Source organism: Falco rusticolus, chromosome Z (assembly GCF_015220075.1).
Source record: "Falco rusticolus isolate bFalRus1 chromosome Z, bFalRus1.pri, whole genome shotgun sequence".
Classification (NCBI taxonomy): domain Eukaryota; kingdom Metazoa; phylum Chordata; class Aves; order Falconiformes; family Falconidae; genus Falco; species Falco rusticolus.
This window is the reverse complement of record NC_051210.1, coordinates 72,092,025-72,106,482: the sequence shown is the minus strand read 5'-3', so window position 1 is coordinate 72,106,482 and position 14,458 is coordinate 72,092,025. Positions and strand designations below refer to the sequence as shown.

The 14,458-nt window shown below is 41.0% G+C and overlaps 1 protein-coding gene across 2 annotated transcripts in view; it reads right to left on the bottom strand.

Moving 5' to 3' along the window:
• ADAMTS12 (ADAM metallopeptidase with thrombospondin type 1 motif 12) overlaps window positions 1-14,458 on the bottom strand; it is a 162,359-nt gene that overhangs the window by 22,869 nt on the left and 125,032 nt on the right. For both annotated transcript variants that reach the window (XM_037374179.1, XM_037374178.1), the window contains exons 17-18: window positions 8,587-8,713; window positions 1,300-1,510 (exon numbers count right to left, since the gene is read on the bottom strand). In XM_037374179.1, the coding sequence (XP_037230076.1) occupies window positions 1,300-1,510; window positions 8,587-8,713 (338 nt within the window). The remainder of the gene's footprint in view (window positions 1-1,299; window positions 1,511-8,586; window positions 8,714-14,458) is intronic.

Genomic DNA, 14,458 nt, shown 5'->3' with positions numbered 1-14,458 from the left:
AGAAGACTCGGTTTTCCCATGATGTTTTTCATACTCAGCCCCACAGGCACAGCCATGCCTTCGGTAGCTGTCACTTCACTGAGGACTATCTGGAATTTCAACACACTTCTCTGGTTTGAGGTACTAAAGCTGGATGACTGGTCGAGTATGAAAGGAGACGTTACATACAACCTAATGGAGGAAGTCTTCTAGGATGCAAGAGGGCAATGGTGGTCAATCACCGAACTTGCTAATGGTGCATTCAACTTCCACATCCAGATCACTGGACTTGGAAGTTTTGAAAAAAACTTCATTTTTATTCACACCTGAATGGAAAATATTTCTTGTGCATTTGTTGTCATGATTGTCAACTACACTGGTAACTAAACTACCTATTTATGAGGTGAACCATAAGCAAGTCATGCTACAACAGAATCAGAATAAAGTAATTCTAAAATTTCATATAACTTAAAACCCTGCTTCTCCCCACTTCGCAAGAAATATTTTAGTGCATTTTTAGTTTTCATGGAGAAGTAGATCGCTCCACATGTTGGGGACCCTGAACTATGCCTTCATTCAGTGGAAAGTGAAGTTGTGAAACACCTGTAGATAGCAGCATCCTAATCTAAAGAGAGCTAAGAGACATGAGGTCCTTCCACAGCTTAAAACCTATGACAAAGCACAGCAAATGAGTGCTCCCTGCTAGTACTAACAAACATTGCAGAATATGTTGCAGTATATTAAACAAATTCAGTATATTGCAGTCATCATTTTGACGACCTCACATTGTGCAGGCCATCAGCTGCCAGTGAAATTACTGCACAATATTTAATTAACTGCCAAAGGATACAAAGATATTCTAGCATTTGCTAGAGCTTCAGATTAACACTAGAAGGAAAAAGGCTGCATGCTATGGGAAGAACAGCAGAATTATTAATGCAAGAGATACGAATATAAAGAATGTAAAAATGCTTCTTTGTAGGCTTACAGACATGACACAGAGCCTCCCCCTACCTGGTCACAGCAGTAATGAGTATTACACAGTGTATTACAAACTTCTCAGCATGCAAGCATGTTGTTCTGCAATCCCAAAAGTTCAGCAAGCCAAACCCCTAGAAACAGCTAACAGGCAACACTTGCTGAGGTTGTCAGCAAGCAGGGTAGTTTTTTATTCTTCTGCACAAATGATTTGGAAGACATGTTAGCAAAAAAAAAAAATAATTAAAAAAGGGCAAAAAAGCAGGTCATTGGTCTTCTCTGCTGAATATAATAGGTCATTTTGAAAAAAAAAATTCAATATTACAGCTGACATGAATTTACCTCAGTCCAGTTGCTCACTGTCCAGTCAGATGGGCACAAGACATCTCTGTTGCATGACAGATGGGTCTTTGGTTTAAGCAGGTGCTGGCACTCTGTAACAGCCAGTGCCTGCTCATCAGATCCCACTGTCTGGATGCAAAGTACGGTTCGCTTCTTCAGGCCTGTTGGGCCACACGTGGCTGAACATTTCTGCCATTCTCCTGCCCACCATCTGAAAACATGGGGGTAAGAAACATCAGAAAACAATCCATCACAAGCACATTAAGGAAAAGGTCAGAGACTACAAGAAAAGGAACCAGTAATTTAAAATCTGGATTCAGATATATGGTTTTCATATTAAGTCCAGGTCACTTGAGCTTTCTCATGTACCCTGTGCTCCAGTACCAGCCCATCACTGAAAGATGCTGATTCCCAGATGGAAGTAGGCACTGAGTATTATGTTTCTACAATGTATAAGAATCCACTGAGTAGTTGGTTCAAATCCAAATCTGAGGAACTGCTAACAAGTTTAATAAGCTATTTGCTCCATTCTATCTGCTTATTGCTACCTGAGTACAGTTAACAAATGGGAATCACTGGAAGGTCTGTAATGACAGCACAGAGGTGGACAAAGTCCCCTCACACACGTCTATGCAGGCAATACTGCACAAGTGCTCAAACGGGCCCTGTGTTACCTCCAGAAGGGGAAGCAGCAAGGCAACAACTCCAAAAACCAGGCTAGTCAGAGCTATGCTTGTGCACCCACATGGGATCCGTGCCCTGCAGTGCTGTACCTCTAGGTCTAGTCTCTGGGCCTGCACTAGGCTGGAATTCTCCATCCTTTGTTCCTTCATGAAGTAAAAATGAGCCCCTTAAGTGTTTGTCTCCTAATTAAAGATGATCTTCTGTAGCGTGCTATGCAATGTTCCATCAAATGAAAGATAAATGTTTCCTCTAGTGCCGTAGTTTCCAATGCAAAACACCTTACTGACAAGAGCCATCCCCTTTATATTCAGTTTACCTTAGCCTTTTCCCAGCTTCATCCACCTATTTCTTCTCATGCTGACCCAGAGTGGATCTAATATCTGCATACCTGCCTGCCACGATAAGAAAGGAGGGCAAAAATTTCTGTGTTTGTACTATTTGAGAAGCACTGGCATCAACTGTGACATTGGCCTAAAGATGTATACCTTTATACTTTTAGAAAAAAAAAACAACCAAGGAAAGTCTTCTTCCTTCGAGTTAAGAGTGCCCTAGGCAAGAACATAGCTCCAAGCTGCTGTATGTAATCTGGCTCAGCTGTGAATTTTAAGCCACAAAAGCTCCTAGACAGTATTACTTGTTCCTGAGTTTTGAAGCAGGTCACGACAAAGCCTTGAGCTGGAAACAAAACAGTGATATGTTTAGAAAATATCTTTCTAGACAGAAAGGCAGAAAAAATTAGGTTTGGCTTACAACCAACAACATTCTACTACATTTTTCTCCTTTTCAGGTCAATGAACTTAGAGCAAAATAATCCCATTCTGATAAATGTTCAGAAGTTCAACGTCCAGTTTTATAATAGGTTTTGCTCCTTGCTTTGTCTCCCATCTTATTGCATTTCTGTCTTCTTCAGTTTCCTGACAATCCCTCTCCTCTTTCCTCTGTAGTTTCCATGTTCCTTCTCTGTTTTCTGATTAATTTATACTTCAGTTGCAAATGAGCCATCACTGATGTGGAAGGCACTGATATCTATTCCTAATCATTAAAAAAAATAATAGTTACTCAGAACAATCAAGCTATGCACATAGCTCACTTGAGTAACTACCTGATCTTCCCTGGGTTACTTACACCTACCCTCCTTCTCTTTAGTTACGTATACATATTGCATTTCTTTGTAAATAACCCTAGAAAACCTTTGGGGCACATACGGTTTCGCTACATGCTCTAGAATGCAGCCCATTGCCACCACAACCCTGTGAAAGGTCTCTGGGCATTGCAGTAATGAAAGAAAATTTTTTTCTCCTTCTCCTGCCTTTCTTTGGATTGTTTCTTGCTCTTCCAGGCTTCTGCAAACAGCAAAGGAAAACTAACAAGTGGTTAAAGAGAAAAAGTAAGCACACCTCAGCAGAACACAGAAATAAAAAAAAGAAAAATGAACCTGAATCAAGCCATTTCAGGGTTATTTTCATCTCTTGCACCTTCTTTTCAATTTTATCATCCCTAATATCTTGTAAATTGCTGACACTTCAGCACGAATGCAACTTAAGTATGTGAATTGTCCCATTAATTTTAATGAAATCATACCACATATTTCAAGCCACAGACATGCTAAGCTGACACCCCCTCCCTCACCATTCTCAAATGGCTCCAAGTGAGAGTTCAGCAGTTTGCAGGTTTATATACCAAACTCCTAGCAATGTTATCAGAGCTTGCTGTATCCTGATCAGCACTAATGGTGCATGATTAACTACTGCATGCAAAACATTCTTAAAACATCATGGAAGAAAGTAAGGTACTCCAAGGTTAAGAAATCACAGAATTAGGATTTTATCCTGTTGCACCTACATGGTCAATCTTAAATTGCACTTAGTCATATAACTTTTTCTATAGAGGTCTTCATTCAGTGCAGGTAACAGTACTGGTAATTCAAGTAGTTAATTGCCCAACACCATGTTTACCACACACACTTCAAAAAACTTGCTCTGACTGGAAGTTTATTCTTATCAGTAACTGGAGTTTTTGATGGTGCATTTTCCTATTTCCATTCTAGGGTACATTTACATGTCTTAAACACTCACACATGAGAAACTTACTGAGCACTTCTGAATTGCGGCATCCCAGCCAGAGAGGAAAAAAGGCAAAGCAAGGACAGCAGAACATCTACCACTCATTTGTCTGTTCTGGTACAGGATGCTCCAAAGCAGGTCCTGGACCACACAGAAGGGAGCAGCACCTGCATGACTGCTTTGCCAAACTGTTTATCTTGGAGCTTCTGCTGTCTCCTCACATGGCAGAGGCATAACCAAAACTGGAAGTCACTGCTGAGCACACATCCAGAATTAACACAGCAATCTGAGAACCAAACATGCAACTTCTAAGTTGAAATGATCAAGCTGTCAGACCTCCCAGCTGCAAGCTAAAGAGCTGAGGGCACTGCCAGACAGACTTAGCCTTGGGCAGGTTATAAATGACAAAGCTGAAATGACCAAGCTGTCGGACCTCCCAGCTGTAAGCTAAAGAGCGGAGGGTGCTGCCAGACAGACTTAGCCTTGGGCACATTACCAACAAGGGTTTCTTTAGATCACACTTACAGAGAGATGCCTGGCAGAAAAAAGGATATGGGGAAGAAAACCAGTAGCTAGCTGTGCTGATTGTGGTGAGAGACTGGGACAAGTTGGTGGAAACTGAAGCCTGATGGGGGCCACCATCCAATACTTGTTCCTACCTCTGGTTTCTGATGGCATTTACGCTACAGACACTGTGTAGTTCTCAAATATTTATGCATCACCTAGTCCCTGCAAAGTGACAGGACTTTCTTGTCTCCACAGGCAGGCATGGCATGGGAAGATTGTGGTAAGAAACAAACAAACAAGCAAAATGCATGATTTGGGTAATTAATTTGTGTGAGCACTGATTTTCTTGAGGCTGTCAAACTAGACAGCTGTCTGTCTGGTGAAAGCATAACCTCAGTTAGTTTTCAACTGCAGCTGTGAGTGCTCAGCTGTTAAGCAATCCAGCCTGGGACAGAGGTAGGGAGACAATCTGATTGTCTCAGGTGGCATTCAGCTGCCTTAAATGAGACCTATCTCTTTTCCTCCCACGTCGAGTTTCCAGCGTCTGTGACAATTAAGGCAGGGCCCAACAGTCTTGGCCATTACACACTCCTCATCTATACCTAGATGATGTGTGCTCAGTGAGGCATGGATCCTGCTGAAAATGGGATTCTGGAACCAAAGTTTGCTATATTCATGCCTATGGGGCTGTTGTTCCCATAGGAACATGCTCCCTCCCTCCCACTCCATTGTGTCACACCTAAAGACAGACTGTCTCCTCTTACTATGTGTTTGTGCAGCACCAGGCACTGCAGATACCAACAGCATACTGATTTTCATTCTGTGTATTATAACAGAAACAAGATTTCCTATTCTTACTATGCTACTGGAGTCTACTAGGCAGTCTGGAAGCAGGATAATACGGGAACAGCAGATAAAAAGCAGGAGATACCAAGTACTTGTAAAATAATCTGTTTATGATTACTCTGTTCAAGTGGGTAGTCAGGTTAAAAAGGCTTCAGGCAATTGGAAAGAGCAAAACTTCTATTCACAACACCTAAGTAATTTAAATCTTACTCTTCAAGTAGTATTGACTGATTTTAATCATTAACACCTATGGAGCTAAATACCTGCCTACCAAAGAAACATATAACTGGAAAACATTCCATAGCATAACATGAAAAAACCCATGCATTTATACTACAGTCTCGTTGCACTCCTGCTAAGGAATATCACCCAAGTTTTACGAGTGGCTGCACGACATTGTAACTGTCAACTGTTCAGCCATCTTTATTTTGTTCTGAGTCAACATATGGCATACGTGCATTGCAACATTTTCAATATTTTATTTGTTTTGCTCCAGATTCTTTTAGTAGAAAGTATGGGGACAAATAAATGTAAACTACATCAGCTAACAAACAAGAATGTTAAGACCTGGACTTCTCAGAAGCCTGTAATTTAAACAGTTTGTAATTAATTTCCTGAAATGAATTAATAAGATCTTGTTTGTGAGAGTCACAAATATTAGAGTAAGGTTATTTTTTGCCTGTAGCTACTGTCTGATAAATTAGCTAATTCTGATGTAGTAGTCCAGTAGCTAGTTTCATCGTAGTAAGTTTTCCATCAGCAGATCATAGGAGGGAGGGTTATGCAAGAACATCCTTTTTGCTTTAGATAGGATGTTTCTATAAAGAACCTCGTTCACTGTTGGGAAGAGTGAGATCATCTAAGTTTCAGTCCTGTGGCTGCAGCAGTAACCAAAGGCTCCCTGCAGTGTTGTGTTTAACAGCACTGTCCTCAAAGCTAGCACAGAATTTATCCACTTCTCTACAGAACACTTTGCTTTCAGCAGCTTCACATGATCTCTCAGTTATCCTGTATCATGCTGTATGGGACAGTCACACCCTCCTCCAACATTCGTATTTTCTTTAGAGCTAACAAACTGCACTAAGTGATGTCTTGCTTTTCAAATGAAGACGTGTAACCATCTGTCTGGATTAAGTGTGACACAAGCCATGGAAAGCAAATACCAACTATATTCCATGCTGGGACTATAGCCTGGAACAGAGACAAGATCTACAAAAGGAAGGGCTTGGGAAGGGGGGGCAGGAATTCATTCTTCACGGTCATCTCTTCCAACAGAAGATCTCAGGACCACCAACACAAACTAGTGAGACGTGGTGGTGTTTCACACAGTAGCCATTAAAGCTGTGGAACTTCTTGCAGAGGAAGTTGTGTATGACAGAAGTTTTACAAGGTTGTAGAGGGAGGCTGGACAAGTGCTTAAGAACAGAGGTCCATTGGAGGTTACTGATTAGACAAGCCATAAAAGCCTCTGGAAATGCCTGAAATTAAAACTAGCTGGAAGCTGGAAGAGTATTAGTAAGGGATATAATTTATGCTTGCCTTGTCTTAACTCTTCCTTAAGCAGGTAGGCCCTGCCAGCAGCCAGAACAGGGACTCAGACCCTTGGTCAAACTACTACAGTGACTCTTCTGTTATTAAAAGAAAAAGAAATATACAACATGACTTTAGAACTAGATACATATGTGTTTCCTGCACTGCATTTTGTCAGTATTTTGCTGTCCTCAGAAGGATAACTAGTGCTTTCCTCTGCAGTGCAGAATGAACTTGATAAAAATCAATCAGGCAGTATATGAGAACTTTTCTGCCTGGCCTTCAGAAGGTCTTGGCTGACAAGTCACATAATTCTGTGATCTGTCCAATGAGACAAATTCTGCATGCTTACTTTCAAGAGCAGGTCTGAATAGTGCAGTCACTTAGAACAAATCAGATAAATTGAGCTAATTTGGAACTGTGGAATAAACAGCACAGTTTATACATGCTATAAACAAAAGACACCGCCACATACGGGTAGCCTCAGCTGTTAACTAGTCAACTACTTAGTAAGTTTGATCTACTGTCAATTCGATTTTCTACCAGTCCACAAAGAATTATATAATGCTGGTAGTTTATGCTTTTAAGTCATTTACAGAGGCTGCTACCGCAAAGATGTAATTCCCAGAGGTAGAATCATACACTGCTGTGAAGATACTTGGAAACAACTAATAAAACCAACAGCCATGCAGAATATTTTATGTAAAAGCTTCGTGAAATTCACTGCTTGCAATGTAATGCAATACACTTTAAGGGAATCACTATAATGACTTTGATTTGATTCTGATTTAACTAAATTGCTAGGGAAAGACTGGTACACCATTGTGAACAACATGATAATTTCCAAAGACAATGCAAGACAAAAGCATGATGTTCCAGTACCTAAACCATGAAACCAAAGCCAATATTAACCACTTCCAGCAAATCTGTGCCTATTTTACAAGCCCACAGTTCTGCTGTCACCAGGAATGTTGGCTGTGGTTAGCCTCCCTTACCCTACTCGCTAACATTGTACAACAGAAAAACAACGAGATGAAGATGAATTAAAATAAAGTTATGGGAATGGAAAAAATGGTTCCTCTGTGATCACAAAATGAAGCAAGCTGCGCTTTGCTGAAGGGAAAAAATAGGAAGGGACATGATAAAAAGAGACAAACAATAATTGTCATAAAGAAGGTATAATAATTATAGAAACAAGCATTTCCACTCATCATCCCTCAAAAAAATGACAAAGGAGTATCAAAAATATTGAAAAACAGCATCAAAAGGCTAAAAACCCTTCTCTTCAAGTTAGTTTTTGGAAGACACAGTAATATATTATCACTCAAGGTAAGACAGGAATAAGATTGTTAAAATAAGTAAGAATTTGCACTGTTTTCAGGCACACCTGAACTGAACAAAAAGATTACCTATACAGACAAGGGACCATTCTCTGCCTTTTTCAGCACAGACTGCTCAGTAACTTGCATTGGTAACCTCTTAGGGCAGCTCACTCCAAATTTTCTGTTACTGGGATTCTGCCGTGTTGCTCTGAAATGCTTGGGAGCTCTCACCATGGCAGGCCATAGACGACACACTAATGGAGTATCAGAAACAACATCTTTCTTTGAATAAGACTGCTATTTAATGTTACTGGAGCCCTCCCAATATCTGTTACCTGGGTGGACAGTCCTTTTCATAGCACTTCTTCAGTCGCCCGTTTGGCTGCGTCGCTGGGTCACAGAAGGAGTTTTTGATCACTCCACTTCCCTTCCGCATGCAGTGGGGAATCTGGCGCCGCACCCCTGCAAGAGCAAGACACAAAAAAATAACAGAACAGTAATCCCTGTAGGATCAGGGATCATGGGAATGAGCTGCAGAAATCCTCTAGGATAAAGAGTACACACTGGCTATACTCCACATCCCAGAATACAGTAACAGCTGTGAAGGTCAGTTCTGCTGGATGAGCTAAGTCAGGTATGAGCATCCTTTAATCGAGCTGAAAAGGTGTTAAGCAGAGCTCTTCTGGGAATCAGGTTTAAAGGGCAATGAACAGTTCTCAGATTACTCACAGGCAAGAGGAAACACAGCCAAATCAGGCTATTCACAGCAAGGTGATCTTTTATTTGTACTTCTGGGAAAGCTGTTTAAGCAGAATACAAACTGGAGTGTATGAGCAAAACTATAACCCTGTGACTCTTAATGCTGAACTCTACTTTTAAGATGTTTTGGTACAAAACCTGGCTGAAAACGATGATGCCATAATATGAGGGAGAAGATCTGTCTTCTAAATAAATAATACACAACACTCATCACAAGAGGCAAACCACAGTGCTAGAGGGACACACAGAGACATTCCATACATACAATTTGGGTTATTTCCTAACAGTTCCACTTAAAAAAACTCCCGCCCATTTAACAGAAAGGAACATGAACCAAAATACTGCATTACTCTAGTGGGAATCTAAAGAAAGCTGGTTTCCAGGGGCCTGCTTTCCACAGAGTTCTGCACCAATTTGAGGTAGGTTCTGTGCTGCACAGTGTAAAAAAACTAGTATTGCAGTATTACAGCTTGAAAGGTTGTAGCTAGACTGATACAGAGGCATTGAACTAGTGGCATTAGGCCCAAACAAATCCCAAGGACTAAAAAGACTGAAGAAACATGTTTAACTCCCATTAAATTAACTGTGCTATTAATTCACAGCAATTAATATGCAGATGGTAGGTCACAGTATCTCTGTGACTTATCTTTCTCCTGGGAAGCAAAGGGACTAACAGCACTGTTACTATGGTGTCCTCTCCTTAGCACCCCTTTTGTTGCCAGTGTATTCATAGAAACATTTTTTATTGTCCTTCACTGCAGTAGCCAGATTAAGTTCTAGCTGGGTTTTGGTCCTTCTAATTTTCTTCCTGTATAACCTCACGACGCCTTTGTAGTACTCATGAGTTGCCTGCCCCTTCTTCCAAAGGTCATAAACCTTTTCCCCCTGAGTTCCAGCCAAAGCTCTCTGCTCGGCCAGGCTGGTCTTCCTCCTGGTTTATCTTTCGGCACATGGGGACAGGCTGCTCCTGAGCCTTTAGGACTTCCTTCTGGAAGACTGCCCAGCCCTCCTGGACCCCTTGGCCCTTCAGAACTGTCTCCCAAGGGGCTCTGTCAACCAGCCTCCTAACCAGGCCAAAGTCGGCCCTCCAGAAGTCCAAGGCAGCGCTTCTGCTGACCCCCTTCCTTACTTCTCAGAGAATTGAAAGCTCTGTCATTTCATGATCTCCATGCCCAAGACATCCTCTGACCACCACTTCACCCACCAGTCCTTTCCTGTTTGTAACCAGCAGGCCCAGCAGGGCATCTCCCCTGGCTGGCTCACTGACCAGCTGTGTCAGGAAGGTCTCTTCCACACCCTCCAGGAACCTCCCAGACTGTTTCCTCTCTGCTGTGCTGTATTTCCAGCAGACATGTGGCAAGCTGAAGTCCCCAACGAGAACAAGGGCTAATGATTGTGAACAAGGACTAGCAATTGTCAAACAGATTTGAATGAACAAATTATATTCAGTGCATGCACAAGTTACGTACACAACACAAGAGCCAACCTTTGCATTCTTGGTGTGATAGTATTTAGACCCATAGTAGTGAAGGAAAATACAGTTACCGTCATTTTCTAAAATCTGTGCTACAAGTTTAGTACCACATTTCAGTTCAGGAACATCTGGAGGTAATTTTGCAAAGTTGCCCTGATAGCAGTTGTGATGGATTTAGAGGGCACATAACAATTAACCCCCAAACAAATCTTAACAGTTAAGCCCTTTTGCAAAGCTTCAAAAATTTGCCAATTACTGATGTTATCTACGGAGAAGTAAACTGTTGAGGTTGCCTAATATTCTCCCTTAGTTGCAGCTGTGCTGTGCTTTGCTTCTTATTACATTCAGTGCCACTCAAAGGCAGCTCTAAAAACATGATTAAAGCCTTTAGATAAGGATGAAGGATTTATACTTGTAATTTCTAATTGACCATTATGTAAAGAAAGAATAATGGGTAGTTGGTCTACGAAACTACTCTGTGAGTCATTTAAATTAATCTTCCTATAAAAAAGCTTGAGGGTTTTACATGCTGTCTTGACAGTAGGCTCCGGAGGGACAAGCTCTCGGCCACAGGGTGCAGGACGTAGGCCAGTGCACACACATTCTAACTGCAAAGCAATTCCCTTCTGCATAAAGCAAATGGCAGGCAAAGAGTCAAACTGCCCTGCAGTGAGGACAGTGTGAGACTTATGATTTCTACCGTAATGATCCCCTTCAGTGTTTGTTTGCCATGAAATGGACTGCAATATAATTACTGAACCATACTCTACATTGCAAATTAATATCAGGTATTGCAATGTGTTGCCCTTTTCCCTTCATGCAGTATTAGGTACGTTTGCTACAGAAAACATTGATTTTTCAGACAGTATTTTATCCCTGTTAAAAGGTGTTACTGTAGACTGGCCAGACCCACTCTTTGAGACTACAAAAGACAACGGAACATGAAGGAAATGAAGGAAAACATAAGCACATTTGCATCTTCTCTTTCTCAGTTGCAATGGAGCTGGGGAAGGATATGGGTCAGGGTGCTACTTTGAGGTCAAGAATACACTTTGGAAAATATCTTCATGGAGCTGCCCTGGGAGAAGGGACAGCTTCACTCCACAAAGATATTAGTCATCATTGGCATGTTTTCCAGGTACGTTCCCTGGATAAGGAGCTGTATTATACAAAACTGTATTTTTTCTCTCAGGAGAGATGACGCTTTCCTGTATCAATCCATTCCTGTGCCTGTAGTCCCATGTGTCACTCCCTAACTCAGCTTCACTGAGTCACTGGCTCCAGAATACATTTGTTTGCATTGTCCTTATCTCTGTGGCTACAGAAGGCCAAAGTGCACTTGGATGTACTGCTACCATATTGACTGGTCATGATGACAGGCCCTATGCTGAATCTTTAGGTGGGTCCAGGTTTGCCAAGAGAACAAAATTCTAGGCAAGGATCAATTTCTCCCGCTGGTTGTGGCCATCAAAGTTAGTTTCTCTTTCTTGGCCCTCCCTTTCATCCTCAAAAACTACTGGTTTCTTATTTACCACATAATAACTGCAGAATTCCTTGAAGGTTATTTTACTACTATTAGTCTAAATAAATGCAACTTTTCGACTTGTCATGCAGCACAACCATAGCACATGATCTTGCCTACTTCATCTTGCAAACCTTTCAAAACTCTTCAAACACCTGGAATTTGGCACAACAGGTCTGTTACTGCCATCAATAAATTCTAAATGTGAACAGACTGTACCTTCAGATAAAATCGATCTCATCATTCAAAGCCAGAAGTAAGTTCTGTGGAAGTCAGAAAAGTATGTTGCTTAATCCAGCAACATTGGGAATGTTCAGTTCTGCCTTTATTCTGCCTCGTGCTCCTGAACTCAGCTCGGGGGATCAAACCACAACAATGGGGATCAAACCACAACAATGCATCACCGTGTGAGACCTTCTGGTTCTAGGTCAACAATCATGCCCATATTCCCTGCTAAAAGTAGCAAGACTCTAGAGTTTCCAAATTTCCATAATGACATAGAGCTAACATTTTCCAAATAAACCTTCCCTGCTGCTATGCCCTTTATTTATGCAGCAAAACTCCAGGTATTTTCACTGATGTGTTTGTTCTCTGATCATCCGGGCGTAAACCTGCTACATTACTGCACCAGTGTGGTGCTTAGGAGGGCCAGCTAGTTCAGATTCAGTGCCAAGCTAATACGAGAACAATACATCTGGCCCGCATTCAGACAGCCCAGAGCACAACCAGATTAAGCATCGGGTACCTGCAGAAAACTGCAGACAAATATCAGAGCTCTCATGGCTCAAGTGATGCACTGAATCTCTGTGCCAGGCTTTCCCTTTTTTCATGGCAGGGAACAAGCAACAATACCCTGACTTCATCATGTATTAGCCGATTACACCCTCCTTTAGACCTGTTCAGTTACTTTTATAAATGTATGTAACTCAGAGGAAAGAGACCAAAGGTTCTGTTCATTTTCTTCTGTCCACAAAGGAATGCAGAGAACTGAGAAGGTTTCTGTGTCCTTTCTGAACTGTGATGCACCTCTTTGCTCCCCTGCAAACTCATGGCAATAAGTCCACAATCTTGCCTGAAACATATATCTACTTATCCAAAGAAAAAGCCAATAAGCTCAAGAAATACTTATTACAAGCCCAAAGACAGCAAACAGGGGAAGCTACTTATTAAATAAAAACTGGGGGAAAAACCCAAACATGTTTGGTTTAGGGGCCTGAAGGCCCCTAAATAATCCATGTGGCAGTTAGAAACCAAAGCCAAGTCACACAGCTCTTTGACCAAAAGGTAGTACACAGGGTTACAAATTTACTTAGTGAAAAGAAGTTCTTGGAAAAGTAAAGCAGCTCATCTAAGATAAACCCCCAAACAACATAATAAACAGTGTAATAACACTTTTCTCCCCCTTTTTTTTTTGTTATCATGCCAATTGTTATATTAAGCATTATTCACAACTAGGTATCAGAACTAAAGCAGACAGCATGCAATTAAGCAAAACATTTGTTTTGGGTACCTACTTGAAGAAAATGTCGGGTTGGTTTTTTTTTGGCTAAACAGAAAGCACACACTGTTTTGTGCTGAGAGACGCTTCTCAAAAAAAAAACCACCAACAAACACCAAAACCCAAGCCACACAGATATTTGCACAAACACATATATATATATATATATATATATATATGGATGTACAAACATCTCTATAGTATGTCCGTTATATATATCTCAAAATATTTTTGGGGAGTGGGGTAATTTACACTATTCTTCTACAATTCTTCTAATATTCTAGAATTAAGGCCATACAATGCCCTTTGTTCAAATCACTGAAAATGCCTTATTTTAGTGTCTTCCCTGACAGGAAGTATTAAAATATTGTTAACTCCTGTAATCATCGCTGCTTCTAGACTTCCAGCTGGATTTGTTACAACATTTGTTTGTCTTTTTCTTTCCTTCTGGAAAGTAGTTAAAGCAAGCAGTAATTATCAAAACCCACTGACAATACCCTAGCATTAGAAAGAGAAAAGTTTTATTTCAAGTTGTTTGTCCAGTGGCTGTAACATCGATCTTCTACTGTTCTGTATGGTTTTCACACAGATATTCAAAGAAAAAGGTTCCCGTTCTATCTCCAGGGATCTTCTGTCCACTGAAACTCAGGAACTAATTCAGACAGAAGGTTGCAATCTCTTCCTCCCATGTGCAGACTTCCTTTCACACACAACACTTTTCTCATCTTTCAAAAATGATTCCCACAAAGGATGGATGAAAACCTTTACTTTTGTAAAAAAACCTTCAGTCTTTTTATCATCATTGTTGGTTTACTGCAAGCATTAACTTCATCTCATCGATCTGTTAACTACTTTAAAGAACGTTTTCCTGATAGCATTTTCTGTGTGTTAACACAGGCAAACTTCTAGACCTGTTGTTAGATCTTGCTTCATGGTCATCATTCTGCTTGTCTG